The sequence below is a fragment of the Carcharhinus amblyrhynchos genome, chromosome 8, assembly GCF_965287045.1.
Source record: "Carcharhinus amblyrhynchos chromosome 8, sCarAmb.v2.hapA, whole genome shotgun sequence".
NCBI lineage: Eukaryota > Metazoa > Chordata > Chondrichthyes > Carcharhiniformes > Carcharhinidae > Carcharhinus > Carcharhinus amblyrhynchos.
In genome coordinates, this window is record NC_137331.1 from 124287462 (window position 1) to 124310343 (window position 22882).

The 22882-nt window shown below is 42.8% G+C and overlaps 1 protein-coding gene across 3 annotated transcripts in view; it reads right to left on the reverse strand.

Annotated features, from left to right (window-relative positions):
- ttc39c (tetratricopeptide repeat domain 39C) overlaps window positions 1-22882 on the reverse strand; it is a 91847-nt gene that overhangs the window by 45007 nt on the left and 23958 nt on the right. Inside the window, exons 2-3 of one of the 3 annotated variants that reach the window (XM_080194754.1) lie at window positions 17430-17478; window positions 9912-10040 (exon numbers count right to left, since the gene is read on the reverse strand). In XM_080194754.1, the coding sequence (XP_080050880.1) occupies window positions 9912-10040; window positions 17430-17478 (178 nt within the window). Of the gene's footprint in view, window positions 1-9420; window positions 9557-9911; window positions 10041-17429; window positions 17479-22882 lie in introns of those variants that run through there. The other 2 variants (XM_080194756.1, XM_080194755.1) reach the window with 2 other exon arrangements.

The window sequence follows — 22882 nt, forward strand, 5'->3', positions numbered from 1 at the left end:
AGAGATACAAAAGTCCAAGATCACGTGCCAACTGACTCGTGTGTCGCAGGGATCAGTGCTGGGGCCTCAACTGTTTACCATTTACATAGATAATCCGGAGGAGGGGGCTGAGTGTAGGGTAATGAAATTTCCTGATGACACAAAGATGAGTGGAAAAGCAAATTGCGCAGAAGGTGCGGAAAGTCTGCAGAGAGATCTGGATAGGCTGACTGAGTGGGCGAGAACCTGGCAGATGGAGTATAATGTTGGCTAATGTGATGTTATCCACTTCGGTAGAAATAATAGTAGGAGGGATTATTATTTAAAAGGCGAAAAGCTGCAGCATGCCACGGTGCAGAGGGACCTGGGGATCCTTGTGCATGAATCCCAAAAACCCAGTCTGCAGGTGATCAAGAAGGCGAATGGAATGTTGGCCTTTATAGCGAGGGGGATGGAATATAAAAGTAGGGGGTCTTGCTGCAACTGTACAGGGTACTGGTGAGGCCGCGAGTACTGCGTGCTGTTTTGGTCACCGCATTTGCAGAAGGATATATTGGCCTTGGAGGGAGTGCAGAAGGTTCACTAGGCTGATACCGGAGATGAGGGGGTTAGCCTACGAGGAGAGATTGAATAGACTGGGTCTGTACTCGGAGTTTAGAAGGCTGAGGGGGGGATCTTAGAGACATATGAGATAATGAAGGGGATAGATAGGGTAGAGGTAGAGAGATTCTTCCCACTTAGAAAGGATAGCAGACCTAGAGGGCACAGCCTCAAGATAAGGGGGGAGGGGGGCAGTTTGGATCAGAGTTGAGGAGGAACTTCTTCACTCAAAGGGTGGTGAGTCTCTGGAATTCTCTGCCCATTGAAGTGGTGGAGGCTACCTCGCTGAATATATTTAAGTCACGGGTAGATAGGTTTCTGACAGACAAGGGAGTTAAGGGTTATGGGGAGAAAGCGGGAAAGTAGAACTGATCCACTTCAGATCAGCCATGATCTTGATGAATGGCGGGGCAGGCTCAAAGAGCGAGCTGGCCTACTCCTGCTCCTATTTCTTATGTTCTTGTGACTCAAGAACAGTTTCTTCCCTGCTGTCATCAGACTTTTGAATGGATCTACCTTGCACTAAGTTGATTTTTCTCTACATTCTTGCTATGACTGTAACACTACGTTGTGCACTCTCTCCTTTCCTTCTCTGTGAATGGTATGCTTTGTCTGTGTAGCGCGCAAGAAACAATACTTTTCATTGTATATCAAGACACGTGACAATAATAAATCAAATCACTCTCTCCTACTTTCCACCCTATTACAAGCTTTACCTTTGCTTCTTTTCTCTCCTTCCCTTGCTCTGTAACTTGCTTAAAACCTGTTACATGTCTAACACTTTACAGTTCTGAAAAAGGGCCATTAACTGTTTATTATATTAACTATTTCATTCTTCACAAATGCTGCCTAACCTAACTAGCATTTTCTGCCCCAACATTCAGTATCATCCTGGCTTAACCTCCATCCTAACACCTTACTCCCACTCTCCTCATACCCCTTGATGCCACAAACCTGGCTTTGACTGCATCCCTATGGATGGACCAGCACCTTCAGTTTCCAAAATGGAAAACAGGTTTCTGAGCAGGATCCAGGGGACTCCTGCACCACCTGCCCAGTTCCCTTCGACTGCCTGATGATCACCCATTCCCTCTCTGCCTTTGGACCCTTTCATCTCCACCTCCATGTACATACTAACCATCCTGGTGGACGTACCAAAGTGACCCCCACCACTACATGAGCTCTGAAACCCTGGGCTGAAGTTTCTGTAGCCGAGAGCACTTCCTGCGCACATGATCAACTAAGACATCGGTAGCAACCATGACTTTGCACACATTACAGGACACAGCAAGAATTTCTCCAACCTTCAAGTATTGCCCTGCCATCAATTATGGCCTTAATTTAGCATTTCACCCAAAATATAGCACATCCACATGAAAGCAAGTCCTCAGCACTGTAGATTGGATCAATTGCCAGCTTAGATCATGTGCTCAAACCTTTGTGGTGGTGCTTGAGCCAGCAGCCTTTCTACACAAGAACACGAGAACTAGGAGCAGGACTGGGCCATCTGGCCCCTCAAGCCTGCTCCGCTATTCAATAAGATCATGGCTGAAGTTCGTATAGTTGACAGCAATTCCTGCACACATGATCATCTAGATTCAGAGGTATTGAAACAAAGCACGTGTACTGCAATAATAAAGAGGGCTTTGCTCAAATTCATCCTGAAACGTTGCAACAACAGCTCGATGCAAAGCAAATTAAATGGTACTTTCATTCTATGAATCACAAATTGATACAAGGTCAAAAAGGAAGGAATGAACAAGATGAGACTCATTGTTGCCTACAACAACCTGTATTTATGTTGTGCCTAAGTAGTAAACGGTCCAAGGTAGAATCAGTACAATCCCTACAGTGCAGGAGGAAGCTATTTGGCCCATCAAGCCTGCACTGACAACAATCCCACCCACACCCGATTCCTGTAACCCCACATATTTACCCTGTTAGTCCCGCTGACACCAAGGGGCAATTTACCATGACCAACCTACCTAACCCACATATTTAGAATGGTAGAAACTGGAGCTCCCGGGGGAAACCCATACAGATACAGGGAGAACATGCAAACTCCACACAGACAAATATTCAAGGCTGCAAGTGAAACCAGGTCCCTGGCACTGAGGCAGCAGTGCTATCCACTGTACATCCTAGAGTGGTTATAGTTTAGAGACTGAATTCCAGAACTTAATTCAAGACAACTGAAAGTACGACTGTCAATGACAGTAATTAAAAATCGAGATGTTAACAAGGCTGGAACTGGAGGAGCAGACATTTCTGAAGGTCATAGGGCTGGAAGAGATTCCAGCTATGTAGAAGAGTGAGAACTGACTGCACTACAGTTAGAATGTTTGTAGTGCGGCTTTCTCCATAGATTTCTATTCTCTATTGTTCTCACTGTCTGCCCCATTGAGAGGCCAGTCCACATTCTGATATTATCCATCTATGCCATCTTGGGTCTTGTATCTCAGTGTTTTGTCTTGCATCGTTTCTTTTCCCAAACACTTTCCTCTTGTTTGTATCACATGTCCAAAATATGGGAATTGCCTTGATGTCACTGCCTCAAACATGTTGACCTCCATGCCAGCTTTCTCGACTACCCGTGTATGTCCAGTTGACTGTCCATGATATTCGTAATATCTATTTCTCGATAATCCATCTAATCCATTTCATCTCTCGTGGTCGTATGAGGCCAGATTTCTCAGCCATACGTTGTCACTGGCTATACAGGGATCTTGAGAAGACAAAATTTGTTGCAGTCGGGATGTTGTGGCTACCCCATACCCAACAATGCCACGACTCTCGTTAAGTCTAGCCCAAATTTCTTTGGTAGACTCTGCATCTGCTGTGATGCCTGACCCACTTTATACCACTACTAATAAAGCCAAGTATCCCATATTTCTTAACAGCCTGCTCAACCTGTCGAAATCTTTGAAGGTTGCAGGACATGTACATCCATGGGCCCCGTTCCAAAATGGAACACGGATTTCTGAGCGGGATCCAGGGGACTCCTGCACCACCTGCCCCGTTCCCTTCGACTGCCCGATGATCACCCATTCCCTCTCTGCTTCCGGGCTCTTTCAGCTCCACCTCCATGTACATACTAACCAACCTGGTGGACATACCAAAGTGACCCCCACCACTGCTTGAGCTCTGAAACCCTGCGCTGAAGTTTCTGCAGCTGAGAACACTTCCTGTACACATGATCAACTGGGACATCAGTAGCAGCCATGATTCATTCCTGCGCTCTTTTAAATTGTACCATTTTGTTTTTGTTGCCTTTGCTGATACTTCCTGGCAAAAATGGGCCACTTCACACTTTTCTGTATTAAATGTCATCTCAGGAATCTGACCATTTCATCCATTTGCTGATGTCCTCCTGAAGTGTTGTTACTACTTACCCTATTGTTTACTACATTGCTGATTTTAGTGTTATCAGCAAATTTTGGAATTCTGCCAATGTACATTTAATTCCAGATCTTCAATACAGTATTGGCCCTGGGAGACATGCTGTGCACTTCCTTTCAGCCTAAAAAACTGTTCACACTACTCTCTACTGTGTTCCGTTGCCAATTTTGTATGCACACAGCCCCTTTAATTCCTGGGCTTCAGTTCTAACAAATCTATTATATGTTGCTTTTGTTTATTCATTCAGAGATGTGAGCACTGCTGACAAGATCAGCCTTTACTGCCAACCTCTAAGTGCCCTCGAGAAGGTCCTCTCCACCATCCTATCTCCATAAGCCACACATTTACCATCACTAATCCATCTAACCAACACTTACTGGGACACAAGGGGGCATTTTTCTTTTATATGATTTATTGTTGTTACATGTATTGGTATGCAATGATAAGTATTGTTTCTTGCGCACTATACAGACAAGGCATACTGTTCACAGAGAAGGAAAGAAGGTGCAGAATGTAGTGTTACAGTCATAGCTAGGGTGTAGAGAAAGATCAACATAAAATGAGGTAAATCCATTCAAAAGTCTGATGGCAGCAGAAAAGAAACTGCGTTGAGTCCGACCTCAGACTTCTGTATCTTTTTCCTGATGGAAGAAGGTGGAAGACAGGATGTCTGAGGTGTGTGGGGTCCTGGATTCTGCTGGCTGCTTTTCTGAGGCAGAGCAAAGTGTAGATAAAGTCAATGGATGGGAGGCTGATTTGCGTGATGGATTGGGCTACATTCACGATCTTTTGTAGTTCCTTCAGTCTTGGGCAGAGCTAAAGCCATACCAAGCTGTGATACAACCAGAAAGAATGCTTTCTATGGTGCATCTGTAAAAGCAGATGAGAGTCATAATGGACATGGCAATTAAGAACACAAGAACATAATTTCCTTCGTCTTCTTGGAAAATAGAGCTGTTGGTGGGCTTTCTTAACTATAGTGTTGGCATGGGGGAGGCGGGAAGAGAGAGAGAGATCAGGACAGGTTGTTGGTGATCTAGACACCTAAAAATCCGAAGCTTGCAACCATTTCTACTTCGTCCCGTTGATGGCATTCAGATCTGGCAATTTGGAATAGCTTGATCAGCTTTTCTTACTTTGTACCAAATACTTGACCAGTTTTCCCATCATGCCACTACTTCATTCATACAACTTCACAAGGCAACATCCTGGTAAATCTTTTCTGCATTCTCTTCAAAGCCTCCACATCCTTCTGGCAGCGTGGTAACCAGAATTGAACACAGTATTCCAAATGTGGCCTAACCAACGTTTTATACAACTGTAACATAATTTGCCAACTTTTATACTCGATGCCTGTCTGAAGGCAAGCATGCCATATACTTTCTTTACCACCTTTTCAACCTGTGCTGCCACTTTTAAGGATTTGTGGACCTGTACTGCCAGATCTCTCCGTCTGCCTATGCTCCTGATTGTTCTGCCGTTTATTTTATAGCACCCATCTGAATTGGATATACCAAAGGGCTTCGCCTCACATTTGTGCAGATTTAATTCTATCTGCCAATTCTCTGCCCAATTTTCCAGTCTATATCCTGCTGTATTCTCTGACAATCTTCATCACTATCCGCAACTCTGCCAATCTTCGTATCATCCACAAACTTGCTAATCAGACCAGCTACCAAGTCATTTATATACATTACAAACAGCAAAGGTCCCAGGACTGATCCCTGCGGAACACCACTAGTTACAGATCTCCATTCAGAAAAACACTTTTCCATCGCTACTCTCCGTCTTCTATGGCCAAGCCAGTTCTGAATCCATCTAGCTAGGTCACCCCCCCCATGAGATTTAATCTTTTGCACCAGCCTGCCATGAGGGACCTTGTCAAATGCCTTACTGAAGTTCGCATAGACAACATCCACAGCCCTTTCCTCTTCAATCATTTTTGTCACCTCCTCAAAAAATTCAACTAAATTAGTGAGACATGACCTCCCTTGTACAAAACCATGCTGTCTGTTGCTAACAAGACCATTCAGTTCCAAATTTGTATAGATCCTATTCCTAAGGATCTTCTGCAACATTTCACTATCGCTGACTGGTTTATAATTACCCGGGTTAGAACATAGAACAATATAGTCCTTTGGCCCTCAATGTTGTGCAGAGCATTGTCCGAATCCAAGATCAAGCTATCCCTGTCATTCTGGTGTGCTCCTTGTGCCTATCCAATAACCACTTGAAAGTTCCTAAAGTGACCGACTCCACTATCAAAAGCATGCAGTCCATTCCACACCCCAACCACTCTCTGAGTAAAGAAAGAGGGTTATCCTTGCTACCCTTCTTAAATAACAGCACAATACTGTCTATCCTCCAATCCTCTGGCACCTCACCTGTGGCCAATGAGGAAACAAAGATTAGAGGCCCAGCAATCTCATCTCCCTCAGGAATCTGGGACAGATACCATCTGGCCCTGGGGATCTGTCTACCTTAATACATTTTAATTCACCTAACACTTCCTCTCTCAATGATGACTTGTTCTAAAGAGTTTATGCACCTTTTCAGCATACCCTGTTGAAATCGAGGCCCAATAGTAGACACGAGGTATTTTCACATTTATAATACATTTTAATGGTACAATGACAGCAGATGGATAATTTCAATATGCATGAATAAGGAGGAATATTGGCAATGTGTCACTTGTTCTTTCACACAAAACAAACTCCATTTTTATCACACAGGGTGGTCACCAGGCTGTGAAATACACAATGACTGAAGCAGCCAACAACTTAAAAAATGCAGAAAAGGTTCAAGGTGTGGTTAAAGGAGATAAAAAGGGATTTTAGGGACAGAGCAGATAAATTGAACTAGACACTTGTGTTGGCAAAAGCTGACTGGGACAAACCATAAGACACAGAAGCAGAATTAGGCCACTCGGCCCATCGTGTCTGCTCCGCCATTCAATCATGGCTGATATTTTTCCTAGCCCCATTCTCCTGCCTTTTCCCCATAACCCTAATCCCCTTATTAATCAAGAACCTATCAATCTCTGTCTTAAAGATACTCATTAACCTGGCCTCCACAGCCTTCTGCGGCAAAGAGTTCCACAGATTCACCACTCTCTGGCTGATGAAATTCCTCCTCGTCTCTGTTTTAAAGGTTCATCTCTTCAGCCTAAGGTTGTGCCCTCTGATTCTAGTTTTTCCTACTGATGGAAACATCCTCTCCATGTCCACTCTATCCAGGCCTCAGAGTATCCTGCAAGTTTCAATAAAATTCTCCCCTCATCCTTCTAAACTCCAATGAGTACAGATCCACAGTCCTCAACCGCTCCTTATACGACAAGCTCTTCATTCCAGGGATCATTCTTGAGGGGAGATTTGATAGAGTTGTATAAAATTATGATGGGTATAGATAGAGTGAATGCAAGCAGGCTTTTACCACTGGGATTAGGGGAGAAAAAAAACTAGAGGACATGGGATAAGGGTGAAGGGTGAAAAGTTTAAAGGGAATATTAGGGGGGGGGCTTCTTCACAGAGAGTGGTGGGAGTGTGGAATGAGCTGCCAGATGAAGTGGTAAATGCGGGCTCACTTTTAACATTTAAGAAAAACTTGGACAGGTACATGAGTGAGAGGGGTGTGGAGGGATATGGTCCAGGTGCAGGTCAGTGGAACTAGGCAGAAAAATGGTTCGGCACAGCCAAGAAGGGCCAAAAGGCCTGTTTCTGTGCTGTAGTGTTCTATGGTTCTAACCTCCTCTGGACCTTACCAAGGTCAGCACATCCTTCCTTAGATATGAGACCCAAAACTGCTCACAATACTCCAAATGGGATCTGATCAGAGCCTTATACAGACTCAGAAATACATCCCTGCTCTTGTTGAGAGGGCTAGAATTCATGAATGCTAACACTGCATTTGCCTTTCAAACTGCCGACTGAACCTACAAGTTAACCTTAAGAGAATCTTGAACAGTGACTCCCAAGTCCTCTTATGTTTCTGATTTCCTAAGCATTTTCCCATTTAGAAAATAATCTATGCCTCCATTCCTTCTTCCAAAGTGCATAACCTCACACTTTTCCACATTGTGCTCCATCTGCCACTTCTTTGCCCACTCTCCTAACCTGTCCATATCCTTCTGCAGCCTCCCTGCTTCTTTGTATCGTCTGCAAACAACCTGTTTTGAAGTTGTGAAGTCTATGTAATTCTATGCATATGGCTCGAATGAAGGCTCATCTGCCTGATCTGGTAATAAGAATCAGAAATGTCAAGTTTGTTTTGTATGAAAAGGCAGGTGACGCATTGTCAGCATTAGTCGTTCCTCAGTAACATGATGTAACTACTCAAGCATAGAAAAAAAATCCATCTGCTGCCGTTCTGTCTGTGAAATCCGTTTTATTTGTATAAACATCCTTACATTTATAATTAGGGTAAATTGTGCATTTTCTTCATGCTTTGCCAGTGCAAACCACTGTATAATTGGAAACAGTTATGAGAGATTCTTGACACACAAGACACGGCCTTGTTCAGAGAAAGCATACGCTCATTTCCAAAACAGAATTCTGCAGATTCTGGAAACCAGTATCTCAAAAAGCATCTGTAGGAAGACTGTGCTTTGGTTGATAATAGATTATAAATGAAAGGAATGAGGATGGCTTAAAGAAAGGGGAATGGCTGTGAAGGGATGGAAGGCAGGAGAAGTTGAATGACTAAAGAGTCAGTGATGCAAGGCCAACGGGAGTGGTAATGGGACAACAGGATAAGGCTTTGGTTAATGGAGTGCTGCAAGAGCCAATGCTAAGGCGTCAGCTATTTACAAATCTCTATTAATAACTTGGATGAAGAGATAAGAGTAATTTATCTATTTGCTGACAACACAAAGTTAGGTGGGAATGTCAGCTTCATGGTGGACACAAAAAGGCAAATGGACCAGGGCAAAGATGGGAAATTATTATGCAAGTACAAGTAGGCAGTTTTGTTAATGGAGAGGCTGTGGGGTTGAAACTTCAGCTTATGTCTTCTCAATAATTAACTGGAAGAAATTTCTTCTTGCCTCGGCTCCGATATTGGAGTGGCACGGTAGCACAGTGGTTAGCACTGTTCCTTCACAGTTCCAGGGACCTGGGTTCAATTCCTGGCTTGGGTCACTGTCTGTGTGGAGTTTGCACATTCTCCTCATGTCTGTGTGGGTTTCCTCCGAGTGCTCCAGTTTCCTCCAACAGTCCAAAGATGTGCGGGTTAGGTTGATTGGCCATGCTAAATTGACCGTAGATCATAGGTTAGAGGATTAGTGGGCAAAATGTGTACGGATATGGGGGTAGGGCCTGGGTAGGATTGTGGTCGGTGCAAACTCGATGGCCAAATGACCTCTTTCTGTACTATGGGGTTTCTATGATTTCTATGGAGAATTTATCTAGTTACAAGGCAGAGAGATGATCAGCATATATGTCAAACCTGCTGTTGTGTTTTGGATGATGTTGCCACAAAGTGAATCAATGCAACACAGGATGAGGACAAGTAATAAGTGCTTGGAGACATCAAAGGCAAGTGGTGAGCTGAGAAGCCAATGCAGGAGATCCTCTTGTTATGACTGGACGAGAGTGAAACAAAGGTTAGTTTAATGGGAATAGGGTTGAGAAAGCAGAGTCATGTGCACAAGATGAGCTCAAAGAGGGCATAAACAAAAGGAATATTATGGAATGTGTTGAAGAGTGAACTTAGGAAATTAGTACCCCTACTTGCAGCCGAGGTAAAGAGCTAAGTCACACAATATGCTCTGTGGTACCTTTTTCATAAGTTTATTACAAATATAGTCAAATGTTTCCTTTCTAAGAGGAAGTATACATGCTTACACATTGTAAGATATTCACCCCATTATTTATTGTTAATCGGTATATATTGAATACTACATTGAATATTACTCCCAATGTGGACAGTGTACTCACATTCTTTTTAATTTTATTTCTGATTGTTTCAATAACACCTGCTTCACTACTTTCACACAGCTTCTCGGTGTTTTTTAAATCGTCACAAGCCAACTGCATTTTTTCATCTTCAAAGGTCATCATGGCATTCTGGAAAATGAAGTCTGAATTAACAATATCCATTTTGTTATGGTCAGTGATAAGTACAGTGGAAATAATCTTGATCAGCCATCAAATAAACTCACATTTGTAACTAGCACGTTCAATAAATATACTTTTGATTAGCATTACATTACACAACATCTGGAAGTATCACTTAAGTAATTCAATGCTGTAAAAATATAAACTAATGACACACAAAAGATATTCAAACCCCATTCATCCTCATTCTGTACTAGTACGACAACACTTTCAGAGAAAGTGCCCTTTCTATATATTGAAATCTCAAACCAAAAGGATCAGACCGATAAATGTGCAAAGGCATGGCAGAATTACTCTCCCCTTCAAGTTGCAGAGCTTTGGAGGCGAAGTGAGTGACTGTCCCTGACATCAAGGGGCACATCATGTTGCATCAAAGAGCCTGAACAAAACCGGAATCAAGGGAATTGGGAGGAAATATCTCACTGGTTGGAGTTATACCTGGTACGAAGGAAAATGGTTGTGATTGTTGGAAGTCAGTCATCTCAGCTCCAGGGCATCATTGCAGGAGTTCCTCAAGGTAGTGTCCTAGGCCCAACCATCTTCAGCTGCTTCATCAATCACCTTCCTTCCGTCACAAGGTCAGGAGTGGGGATGTTTACTGATGGTTGCACAATATTCAACACCATTTGTGAAGACCCACATGAAAGCAATCCATGTCATAGAGGCCTACAGCACTGAAAAGGGCCCTTTGGTCCATCACATCTGCACTGGTCAAAGACAAACCACCCAGCTATTTGAATCCTATTTTCCATGTCCAAATGTAATAAGACCTGGACAATATCCAGACTTGGATTGACAAACAGCAAGTAACATTCACATCACAAAAGTGCCAGGCAATGACCACCTTCAACAGAAGGGTCTAACCACTTCCCTATGACATTCAGTGGCATTACTGTCAATATCCTGGGGGCTACCATTAGCCAGAAACTCAACTGGACAACCACATAAATACTGTGACTATAAGTGCAGGTCAGAGGTTAGGAATCCTGTAACAAATAACTTACCTCCCAACTCCTCAAAGCCTGTCCACCACCTACAAAGCACAAGTTGGGGTGTGATGAAATATACTCCTCTTTCCTGGATAAGTGCATCTCCAACAACACTCAAGAAGTTTGACACCATCCAAAACAAAGTAGCCCCATTTGAGTGACATTCCATCCACAAACATTCCCAGCCCCCAACACCAACGTACAATGGCAGCAGTGTGTACCACCTACAAGATGCATTGCAACAACTCACCAAAACTCCTTAGACAGCACTTTCCAAACCTACAACCATTACCAGCCAGAGAACAAGGGCAGCAGATGCATGGGAACATCACCATCTGGACACAACCATCCAAGCCATTCACTTTCCTGACTTAGAAATATATCACCATTCCTTCACTGTCTGTGGTAAAAGTCATGAAACTCCCTTTCCAACAGCACAATGGGTGTATCTACTTCACATAGATGGCAGTGGTTCAAACATGATAAGGCAAAGTACAGGAATGAGATAGCAAATCTGGTGAACTTGTGCGATAACAATAATCCTCCCCTCAATATTAGTAAAATGAAGGTGATAGTCATCAACTTCGGGAAGCATAGTGGAGAACAGGCCCCTATCAACATCAATCAGGATGAAGTGGAAATAGTCGAGAGCTTCAGCTTTCTAGGTGTCTAGATCACCTACAACCTGTCCTAGTCGCTCCATGCCGATGCTATAGAGCCATCAATGCCTCTCCTTTCTCAGGAGACTAAGGAAAATTGGCATGTCAGCTACGACTCTCACCAACTTTTACAGATGCACCACAGAAAGCATTCTTTCTGGTTGCATCACAGCTTGGTATGGGCTCCTGCTCTGCCCAAGGCCACAAGAAACTAAAAGGGTCATGAGCGAAGCCCAGTCCCATCATGCAAACCAGCCCCCACTACCACCACCACCACCACCTCCCCCCCCACCATCCATTGACTCTGTCTACACTTCCCATTGCCTCCAAAAAGCCGCCAGAATAATTAAGGACCCCACGCACCCCAGACATTCTCTCATTCACCTTCTTTGGTCGGGAAAAAGATACGAAAGTCTGAGGTCACATACCAACCGAAACAAGAACTGGTCTGCTGCTGTCAGACTTTTGAATGGACCTACCTTGTATTAAGTTGATCTTTCTCTACACCCTAGCTATGACTGTAACAATACATCCTGCACTCTCTCATCTCCTTCTCTATGAACGGTATACTTTGTCTGTATAGCACACAAGAAACAACGCTTTACACCGTATGTTAACACATGTGACAATAATAAATCAAAGAAAGCAGTGTGTAAACAGCTTCATGGGCAATTAATGTTGATCTCACCAGTGAAGCCCACATTCTTTGAATGAATAGAAAAGTAGGTTTACTTATTTAAAACGATGCCTTATTTTCAGGGTATAAAATGAAGGAAGTCCCAAGACAATGTAGATATTCAAATCTGGTGACTCAGCAAGAAATAGATGAGAATTAATGGGATGGCTTGCATGGTAATCTTTTTAGAAAACATTTACAATTAGGCAATCTGGCCTATTTCAGAGTTGAACCTGGAGAGTGAATACTTTCCTTGTCATTGTCATATTTATGCCAGAATCCTTTTTTTACGGAAAGCAGCCATTTCCAATCCAAAACTAAAAATTCTGACCTTTTAGTTGGAACAGCAACAGACTGCCAGATTGACAGTTTTGTAGGGAGTCAGAGAGAATAAATCTTGAAGGCAAGAGCCAATTATTATTGGCCTCCCAAATGCCAAAATCAAATGTAGCAATCCAGCTGACCCAAGCCTACTCTGCAAGGAAAACAAAATGTAACCTTCCAATCTGCAGGTTTTATGGAGGAATGGCTACCTTCTGTGCTGTAACCATTCAGCCCATTGTCATTGTGCTGCTTATCTGAAGGAGCAGCTCACATGCCCCTTGTTAAGAAACCCAAGGATAGATTTAAGGGATTTATATTTGAGTGGGTAAAACGTTAAAAGGTATAGTTTTAGGTAGGTTTAATTTTATACTTCTTTGTCTGGAGGGGTGCTGTGGATAAAATACACGTTGAAAAAAATGTTTGGGTATTTCAGGGTTAACTTCAATTCCTATTGAAATCAAAAATGATCTACCACGACAGCAAGTTTCAAAATCGGACAGAAAGCATGCAGCCAGAGCACTCTGCGTTCACGAGCGTAGCTTATGCCTTGAGAGCTGAGGGAGAGCTGCGGAAAAGATTTCTCTCTTTCCCTTATTTCTGCTCTAGGTCGTAAAAAGCTGTAACAATACAATAAACACAGGTCAACTCAACAGACCCAGATAAAGATGAGAGAAAATAGACTTCAGAATGCTGAAGTTAAATGATTAGAAACGTTGGCTCTGGTCTCTCTCCACCGATGCCGTCAGACCTGCTGAGATATTCCAGCATTTTCTGTTTGTCATCAAATCTAATCCCATTTATACCATTTTTCTTTTAGGTCATTTTTTATGCCATTAATCCCATAGGGTTTGATTCACGGCTCGAGTCCCTGTCTGTGTGGAGTTTACACAGTAAGAAGTCTCACAACACCAGGTTAAAGTCCAACAGGTTTATTTGGTAGTAAACACCACTAGCTTTTGGAACACTGCTCCATCGTCAGGTGAGTGGGGAATTCTGGTCACAAACAGGGCATATAAAGGCACAAGCAGTTTACAGAATACTGATTAGAATGCAAGTCTTTACACCTAATTGAATATTAAAGGTGCAGACAGTGAGAGTGGAGATAGCATTAAGCATAGGTTAAAGAGATGTGTATTGTCTCCAGACAGGACAGTAAGTGAGATGTTGCAAGTCCAGGCAAGTCATAGGGGTGACATAGAGTGTGACATGAACCCAAGATCCTGGTTGAGGCCATCCTCATGTGTGCGGAACTTGGTTATCAGTTTCTGAGTCGCAAAAACCCAGCTTGCAGGTGCAGCAGGTGGTCAGGAAGGCGAATGGGATGCTGGCCTTCATAGCGAGGGGGATTGAATATAAAAGTAGGGAGGTCTTGCTGCAGCTGTATAGGGCATTGGTGAGGCCGCAGCTGGAGTACTGTGTGCAGTTTTGGGCGCCGCACCTGCGCAAGGATATTTTGGCCCTGGAGGGAGTGCAGAGGAGGTTTACTAGGCTGATACCGGAGTTGAGGGGGTTGAGCTATGAGGAGAGGCTGAATAAACTAGGCTTGTACTCGCTAGAGTTTAGAAGAATGAGGGGAGATCTCATTGAGACGTATATGATGATGAATGGGATGGATAGGATAGAGGTGGAGAGACTCTTCCCGCTCAAAAAAGACAGTAGGACTAGGGGGCACAGCCTCAAGATAAAGGGGAGGCGGTTTAGAACGGAGTTGAGGAGGAACTTCTTCACTCAAAGGGTGGTGAATCTCTGGAATTCTCTGCCCGTTGAAGTGGTGGAGGCTGCCTCGCTAAATATTTTTAAGAAGCGGGTTGATGGGTTTTTGATAAGAGAGGGGATTAAGGGTTATGGGGAGAGGGCGGGAAAGTGGAACTGAGCCACAACAGATCAGCCATGATCTTATTGAATGGCGGGGCAGGCTCGAAGGGCTAGATGGCCTACTCCTGCTCCTATTTCTTATGTTCTTATGTTCTTATTATGACTCTGCGCTGTCGCATTCTCCCAGTGTCTGCGTGGGTTTCCTCCGGGTGCTCTGGTTTCCTCCCACATTCCAAGATGTGCGGGTTAGGTGCATTGGTTAAATTGCCCCTTAGTGTCCTGGGATGCGTATATTAGATGGCTTAGCAGGGTAAATATGCAGGGTTATGGGGATAAGGCCTAGATAGGATCGTTGTCGGCGTAGACTTGATGGGCTGAATAGCCTCCTTCTGCACTGTAGGTTTAAAGTTTAAAGTTTATAAAGTTTATTTATTGTCACAAGTAGGCTTATATTAACACTGCAGTGAAGTTACTGTGAAAATCCCCTAGTCGCCACACTCTGGTGCCTGTTCGGGTACCCAGAGGGAGAATTTAGCATGGCCGATGCACCTAACCAGCACATCTTTTGGACTGTGGGAGGAAACCGGAGCACCCAGAGGAAACCCACGCAGACGCCACACAGTGACCCAAGCTGGGAGTCAAACCCGGATCCCTGGAGCTCTGAGGCAGCAGTACTAACTACTGTGCCACTGTTCCACCCCATGGCAGGTGCTCTATGATTCGACGAAGTATTTCTATAAAATTTAAATTGAGTGGGCAAGGGGAAAGAGTAGAGGAACGGGATCAATTTGATAGCTGTTTCAAAGAGTTAGCACAGGTAGGATTGTCTGAATTATACGGCCTCCTTTTGTATGAAAATTAAGCTGGTTAAGTCTAAAACACAAGACAGTGCTTTCCCACTATTCCTTCACCTCAGGGGTAAGTATTATTCCAAGCAAGATGATTTTAAATTTTAGTGGCTGGTGATGGGTAGCTAAGCTCCCATCTCACAGGTTCTGCAATACAGAATTGTTTCTATATTCAATACATTTAAAGTAAATCTCAATGAAGCAATTACACAAGATAAAATATAGTCTTTGTCCCCATCATAAAAAAGGGGGTTTAAAAAAACACTCAAATTTCTTGTCTTAATTCAATAGCCTTTCCTTTACTCACCCCGCCTCCCTCCCTCCCACACCAGATCATCTGTCTCTTGTCCCGAAGTTGTAATCTCTCACAGCTACACTTTAATATCTAACACACTTCTCCCTCTCTTTAGATCCGGTAACGAGCCAAATAAACTTGAAACATTAACTCAGTTTCTCTCCTCCCTGCTGCCGGACCTGCTGAGTTTTTCCAATGTTCTCTGCTCATTTCAGATTCCAGCCTCTGGAGTATTTTGCTTATTTTACAAAATATTGAGGCCTTGCTGTCTCAATTTCCCTTAATGTACTATCAAGTGTTTTGGCCAAATAATGCCATAAATACATCACCCCCTACAGACATAACAACAATGTGCAATGATAGCTAAATCTGGGCATTCCTTAAAAGAGAAAATGCAGCACTAAAAAATACAAGGTCCTTGTGGGAGATGATGGTTTCATTGAGTCAGCAAGGTTATAAAATCAATGCATTTAATCTTTTTACATAAACTAAATTTACAAATGGGGTTGAAAAGCCCAGGGTACGAAGATCATCATCTTATCAAAGTTTACTGGATGAAACAGCTACATGGTGGCATGTTGACAAGTGTTTCTTTCTCCACCCAACTTCTGGTCAAACTCATTTGCATATCACCAAATGTATAATCTGCCATGAAGCCACACAACCCAGCAGAGTTTAAAAAAACCCTTTTTTAAAGGTAAAAAAATTGTGGTTAAAAAATCCCCAATATATTTAAATTGCTATAGCTAAAAATGTAGTTAAATAGATTTATCGCAGCAAAAGTCCTTTAAAATCAGTTGTAATTCACCACCATGAGTAACTCAGTTCTCAAGTTCTGGAAAGCACTTCAATTCAGGTTGGAGATGTGGCTTGTGTTTAAAGTTCCACAATTTTTTTCTTATTTGTTTGTGGGACATGGGTGTCGCTGGCTGGCCAGCATTTATTGCCCATCCCTAGTTTTCGAAGGGTAATTGAGAGTCAACCACATTGCTGGTTCTGGAGTCACATGTCGATCAGATCAGGTAAGGATGGCAGATTTCCCTCCCTAAAGGATATTAGTGAACCAGATGAGTTTTTCTGACAATTGACAATGGTTTCATCATCAGTGGGTTCTTAATTCCAGATTTTTTTATTGAATTCAAATTCCATCATTTGCCGTGGCGGGATTCCAACCCAGATCCCCAGTACATGAGCTGGGTTTCTGGAATAAAAGTCTGGTGATAATACCACTAGGCCATCACCTTCCCATGTTACACTGAGGTCAGGGGAAGTTGTGGCCTCATTATTGGAAGCTTTGTCCAGAATGACTTCTATCATACCATAATGAATCAAAAGCAGTGCGTGACTTGAGAATCATAGAATCCCTAGTCAGGCCTGCACCGACCCTATCCGGCATATAAAATTCTCATCTTTCCCTAACAAAATCTAAAGGATTATGGTACGACTCTACCCCAGTGAAAAAGCAGGATAATATTGTTCACTTTTCTGTGTACTTCCTGCTTAGACAGAGTTGATCAAACACAAATCAACATGTTGGCTACAACCATATTTGGTTTCATATTCAAATTCTCAGTGATCTATATGCTGTGCAATACTTGATGCAGAAAAATGTGCATTTACAACTACGTAATTAATGAGTTCTCAGCAAAAGATGGTCTAATAATTAACTATCAATTCTTATTTGTGATCATAATTGACAAAATACACACACATTACTTGTATAGTTACTCACCAAGAAACTAACAAAACTTGCTCCGAAGCTCATCAGAGGACTGTTGTTCCTACAAAGGATACATGAAAATTTTTACAATTAAAAACTACCATCACACTTCCATATTCCACCCATATTTTATACTACACCAAATGGAACATATCCACTTCTACCAAATTTGAATGATTAGTATTAAAACAATGCCACTTATTAACACTACTATGAAAGCCTAAATTCACTGCTATAAATTTAACCAACTAATTTCCACAACCAAAGGCTGAACAATGTATGGACCGCCACGGAGTTAATCATTTAATTCAAAGTGTCAGTTTTGCGTAATACATGTAATAACCTCAGTTTTCAATTAACAATTGCATCCTGAGGAGGTCATTTAGCTCACATTTCTGCGATTATTGAGGGAGGGGGTGGTAACAGTCACTTGTCTGGCAATCCAGAAGCAAAACCTAAGACTCTAGGGGTACAGACTCAGCATGGCAGCTGGTGGAATTTAAAAAACAATTAATAAATCTAGTTTGTTTAATGGTGACCATGATGCTACGGTTGATTGTCATTAACACCCACCTGGTTCAATAATGTCCTTTGACGACGAAATCTGCTGTCCTGATTTTGTCTGACCTACATGTGACTCTAAACCCACAGCAATGTGGTTGATTCTTAACTGCCTTCTGAAATGGGCCTAGCAAGCCCCTCAGTTGTATCAAACTGCCACAAGTTCTCAACTTAATGAAACTGACTACTCAACATCAAACTAGGCACCGAAAATGATGGCAAACCCCGTCCTGTCGACTTAGTAAAGTCCTCCTTATTAACAGCTGAGGGCTTATGCCAAAACTGGGAGAACTGTCCTGCAGACTGATCAAGGAACACCCTGACATAGTCATGCTCTCATCATATCTTGCAGACAGTGTCTCAGATACTACTATCACCAACCCTGAGGTGGTGGCAAAGTGGTACACAATACAGCGGAAGTTGCCCTGGTAGTCCTCAGCATCAGCTCCAGACCCTACAAAGTCGCATGGAATTAGGTCAAACATGGGCAAAGAAACATCTTGACGGATACCACTTACTACCCACCCCGCAGCAAATGAATCAGAACTCTTCCATGTTGAGCACCATTTGGAAGAAGCAAGGTAGAAAGGGCACAGAATATAATCTGATTGGGGGACTTCAACGTCAATCAATAAGGGATGGCACAGTGGTTAGCACTGCTGCCTCACAGCACCACGGACTTGAGTTCAATTCCTGCCTTGGGTGACTGTGTGGAGTTTGCACTTTTCCCCTTGCCTGTGTGTTTTCTCCGGGTGCTCCAGTTTCCTCCCAAAGTCCAAAGATGTGCAGGTTAGGTTGATTGGCCATGCTAAATTTGACCCTTAGTGTCAGGGGAATTGGCAGGGCAAATACATGGGTACACGGGACTACAGAAATAGGGCGTGGGTGGGATTGTCAGTGCAGGCTCAATGGACGAAATGGCCTCTTTCTGCACTGTAGGGATTCTATGATTCCATGAAGAATGACTCGTTAGCACTAGAATGAAATGAGCCGGCTGAGTCTGCAAGGACATAGCTGCCAGACTGGGTCTGTGACAAGTGGTGAGCAAGAACACCATCACCTGCAAATTCCCCTCTAAGCCACAAACCATCCTCACATGGAATTATATCGCCATTCCTTCACAGTTGCTGGGTCAAAATTCTGGAACTCCCTCCCTAACAACATCATAGTACTTACAGCACTATAGCACTGCAGGGCCAACTGCTCACCTCCACCTTCTCAAGGACAATTAAGGATGGGTATGAATGCTGGCCTAGACAGCAACGCCAAACATCCCATGAAAATTTTTTTTAAAAATCACTGCCTGATATCATGTTGGACAGCAATTCAACAGTGTACGTCAGTGAACGGAAGTGAATTAGATAAATATTTGAAGGAAAATATGCTGGGGAACTAGCAGGGCAGTGAGACTAACTAAGCTTCTCTTTAAAAAACTATTCTAAGGTTTGACCTGTGATCCAACTCCAGATACAATGCGATATCAGACATCCAGTTAAATTACCATTTTCTGCACTGCTATTATCATCCACCTAGCAAATTACTGAACAATACATTCCTACAGCAAAATTTTGGCAACCTGATAATTTGCATTAAGTTTCATTTTCTGGGTAAAATAGAGTCGTATCCATGTTGTACCTAGGTGTTCAGAGAATTATCTCTGGAAGCAAAGTGACTTGTCTAATATGTGAGAGGTACTGAGATCAATGTTTGCAGTGTACACTAGTTTTATTCAGACTATATCTGGAACCCTGCCTTATATTGTGAGCACCAAAATAAATAAGAGTCAAAGACATCCTGCGAGATAAAAGTTGCCACCCTGATCAATTATTATTTGTTGTATATCTCACAGAATGAGAAATAGTCCAAAGGCTGTCACTTCAATCCTGAAAATTACTCAGTCTACCTCAGATTGCTCCTCAACAATAATACATCTCAAAAATTTGAGCAGCTGGTGAAAGTAGCTGTTTCACACTGCTGTGCAATAGCAACACAAACAAGTGTGGGCATTAAGCCAAAAAAATGTTCTGCCTATTACACAAATAAGCAAAGCAATATATGAAGTTCAGTGCCGGTGTGATGCTGGTTAAGTAAGCCTTGTATCCCAATGACTGGCAGATCACATGAAACAGCAAGCTATTTAAAACAAAGTCCTGACCGTGCCCAATCAGCTGTGCTTACAAGACAGTGCTCAATATTAGATTTGCTTTCACGATTGTTCAGCAAATGTTGTCCAATCTTGATTGTGCTAAGAGTTACACAGACAAGTAAATTATCAGTCGGAGTCTCAAGGTGGCTCATTAATGCATGCTGAAAGCCACATATATTCAAACACACTACCCTGTCCTTTGCAGACATGGAGAACATGTCCATCCGTTGCACCTTTCTCAACTAAACAAAAACTTGGGTGACAGCAATTCTCTGGTTTATTCGCCATGGCGATGCCTTGACCAGAGTCCACCCAGCAACTGATCAGCACTCTCTTCTCATGCAGTACAAATTATTATTCTTTTACTATTTATATTAAAAAAGTTCAGTTTTTTTAATTAGTCATAAGTAAGGCTTACATTGACACTGTAATGAAGTTACTGTGAAATTTCCCTAGTTGCCAGCGCCTGTTTTGGGTCAATGCACCTAAACAGCACGTCTTTCAGACTGTGGGAGGAAACTGGAGCACCCGGAGGAAACCCATGCAGACAGAGGGAGAACGTACAAACACCGCACGGACAGTGACCCGAGGCTGGAATTGAACTCAAGTCCCTGGTGCTATGAAGCAGCAGTGCTAACCACTGTGCCACCCCTGACAAGTGCAAGACAACAAGCTTTGACAACAGGTGTCTTTTTTCAGCATTACTCAAATAAAAGTTACTTGGAATTTAGTGGCTAGATACCCTGGCATGAATCAGTGAACAAGAGGAGGGAAAAGGAAACTAGGCAAGCAACTACAATAATAAAAGCATCATGTACTACCCTCCTTTCTGCTCATCTACTTTTGAAAATCAACGTAATATCACCCATTTCCCTTCCAAGTCTTTCACCATTCTGACTTGGAACAAAATTGCCATTCCTTCCCTATCACAGTGCTACTAGGGAGGGAGTTTCATGATTTTTGACCTAATGAGTGCATGCACACCACATGGAGGGGCAGGGGGTCTGTTTCTTTGAATGAACGAGAGCAGACCAAATATTTGACTTGGATTTATTATTGTCACATGTATTGGGATACAGTGAAAAGAATTGTTTCTAATGCTATATATAGCATGAAACAAGAGAGTGCAGAATGTAGTGTTACAGTCATAGTTAGGGTGTAGATAAAGATCAATTTAATGCGTGGCATGTCCGTTCAAAAATCTGATGGCAGCAGGGCAGAAGCTGTTCTTGAGTCAGTTGGTACATGGCCTCAGATTTTATATATTTTTCCCCGACAGTAGGAGGTGGAGAAGAATGCCTTTGGGGAGTATGGAGTCCTTAATAATGCTGGCTGCTTTTCTGAAACAGTGGGAAGCCTAGATAGTCAGTGGATGTGAGACTGGTTTGCGTGATGGACTGGGCTCATTCACAACCCTTTGTAGTTTCTTGCAGCTTCTTGGGCAGAGCAGCAGCCATACCAAGCTGTGGTACAAATCAGAAAGGATGCTTTCAATGGTGTATCTGTAAAAATTGGTGAGAGTTGTAGCAGACATGCCAAATTTCCTCAGCCTCCTGAGAAAACAGAGGTATTGGTGGACTTTCTTTACTGTAGCGTCAGAATGGAGGGACCAGGACAGGCTGTTAGTGATCTGGACAACTAGAAACTTGAATATCGAGATCCACTTATTTTTTCTGCTCTTTGGTGAGATGTGGGTATCACTGCCAAGGCCAGCATTTGTTACCCATTCCTAATTGCCTTTGGACTGAATGCTTTGCTAAGCTAGTTCTGAGTATGGTTAAGAGTTAACCACATTGCTGTGGGTCTGGAGTCTCATGTAGGCCAGACCAGATGAAGACAGCAGATTTCCTTTCCTAAAAGACGTTAGTGAACCAGATGGCTGTTACTGAGACTAGTTTTATTAATTACATGAATTCCTCAACAATAACGTGCAAATTTGATTACACATTATATTAAGAAAGCAGTGATTACACAGTCTTCACTCAAAGGGTGGTGAATCTCTGGAATTCTCTGCCCGTTGAAGTGATGGAGGCTGCCTCACTAAATATATTTAAGACACGGGTTGATAGGTTTTTGATAGGCAAGGGGATTAAGGGTTATGGGGAGAGGGCGGGAAAGTGGAACTGAGCCATGACAGATCAGCCATGATCTTATTGAATGGCGGGGCAGGCTCGAAGGGCTAGATGGCCTACTCCTGCTCCTATTTCTTATATTCTTATGTTCTTAATGACACTTGGAAAAAACAGTAAGCCCCAAAAAGAACTAGTGGCTCTAAGAAGAACAGAGATTTGAGGCAACTTATTTCTAAAGTTCAGTGCATTTACTTTAAGTGTTTATGCTTGCATTGTGATTCCACTGTCCTTCATACATTATCTTCAGATGTACTGGGACAGCACTGTGGACATCCAGCAATTTGTTGTGTACTGCTCCAAGTTCAAAACAGTTAGTGGGCATAACCACTGAAGTACTTTTAATGTGTAGTCAATGTAATCTAGGAAACCAATCAACCTATTTAAAGTTTATTTATTAGTGTCACAAGTAGGCTTACATTAACACTGCAATGAAGTTACTGTGAAAATCCCTTAGTCATCACACTCTGACACCTGTTTGGGTACACCGAGGGAGAATTTAACATGGCCAGTGCACCTGACCAGCACATCTTTTAGATTGTGACGGGAAACCAGAGCACCTAGAGGAAACCCATGGAGACACGGGGAGAATGTGCAGACGCAGCACAGTCAGGAATCAAACCCAGGTC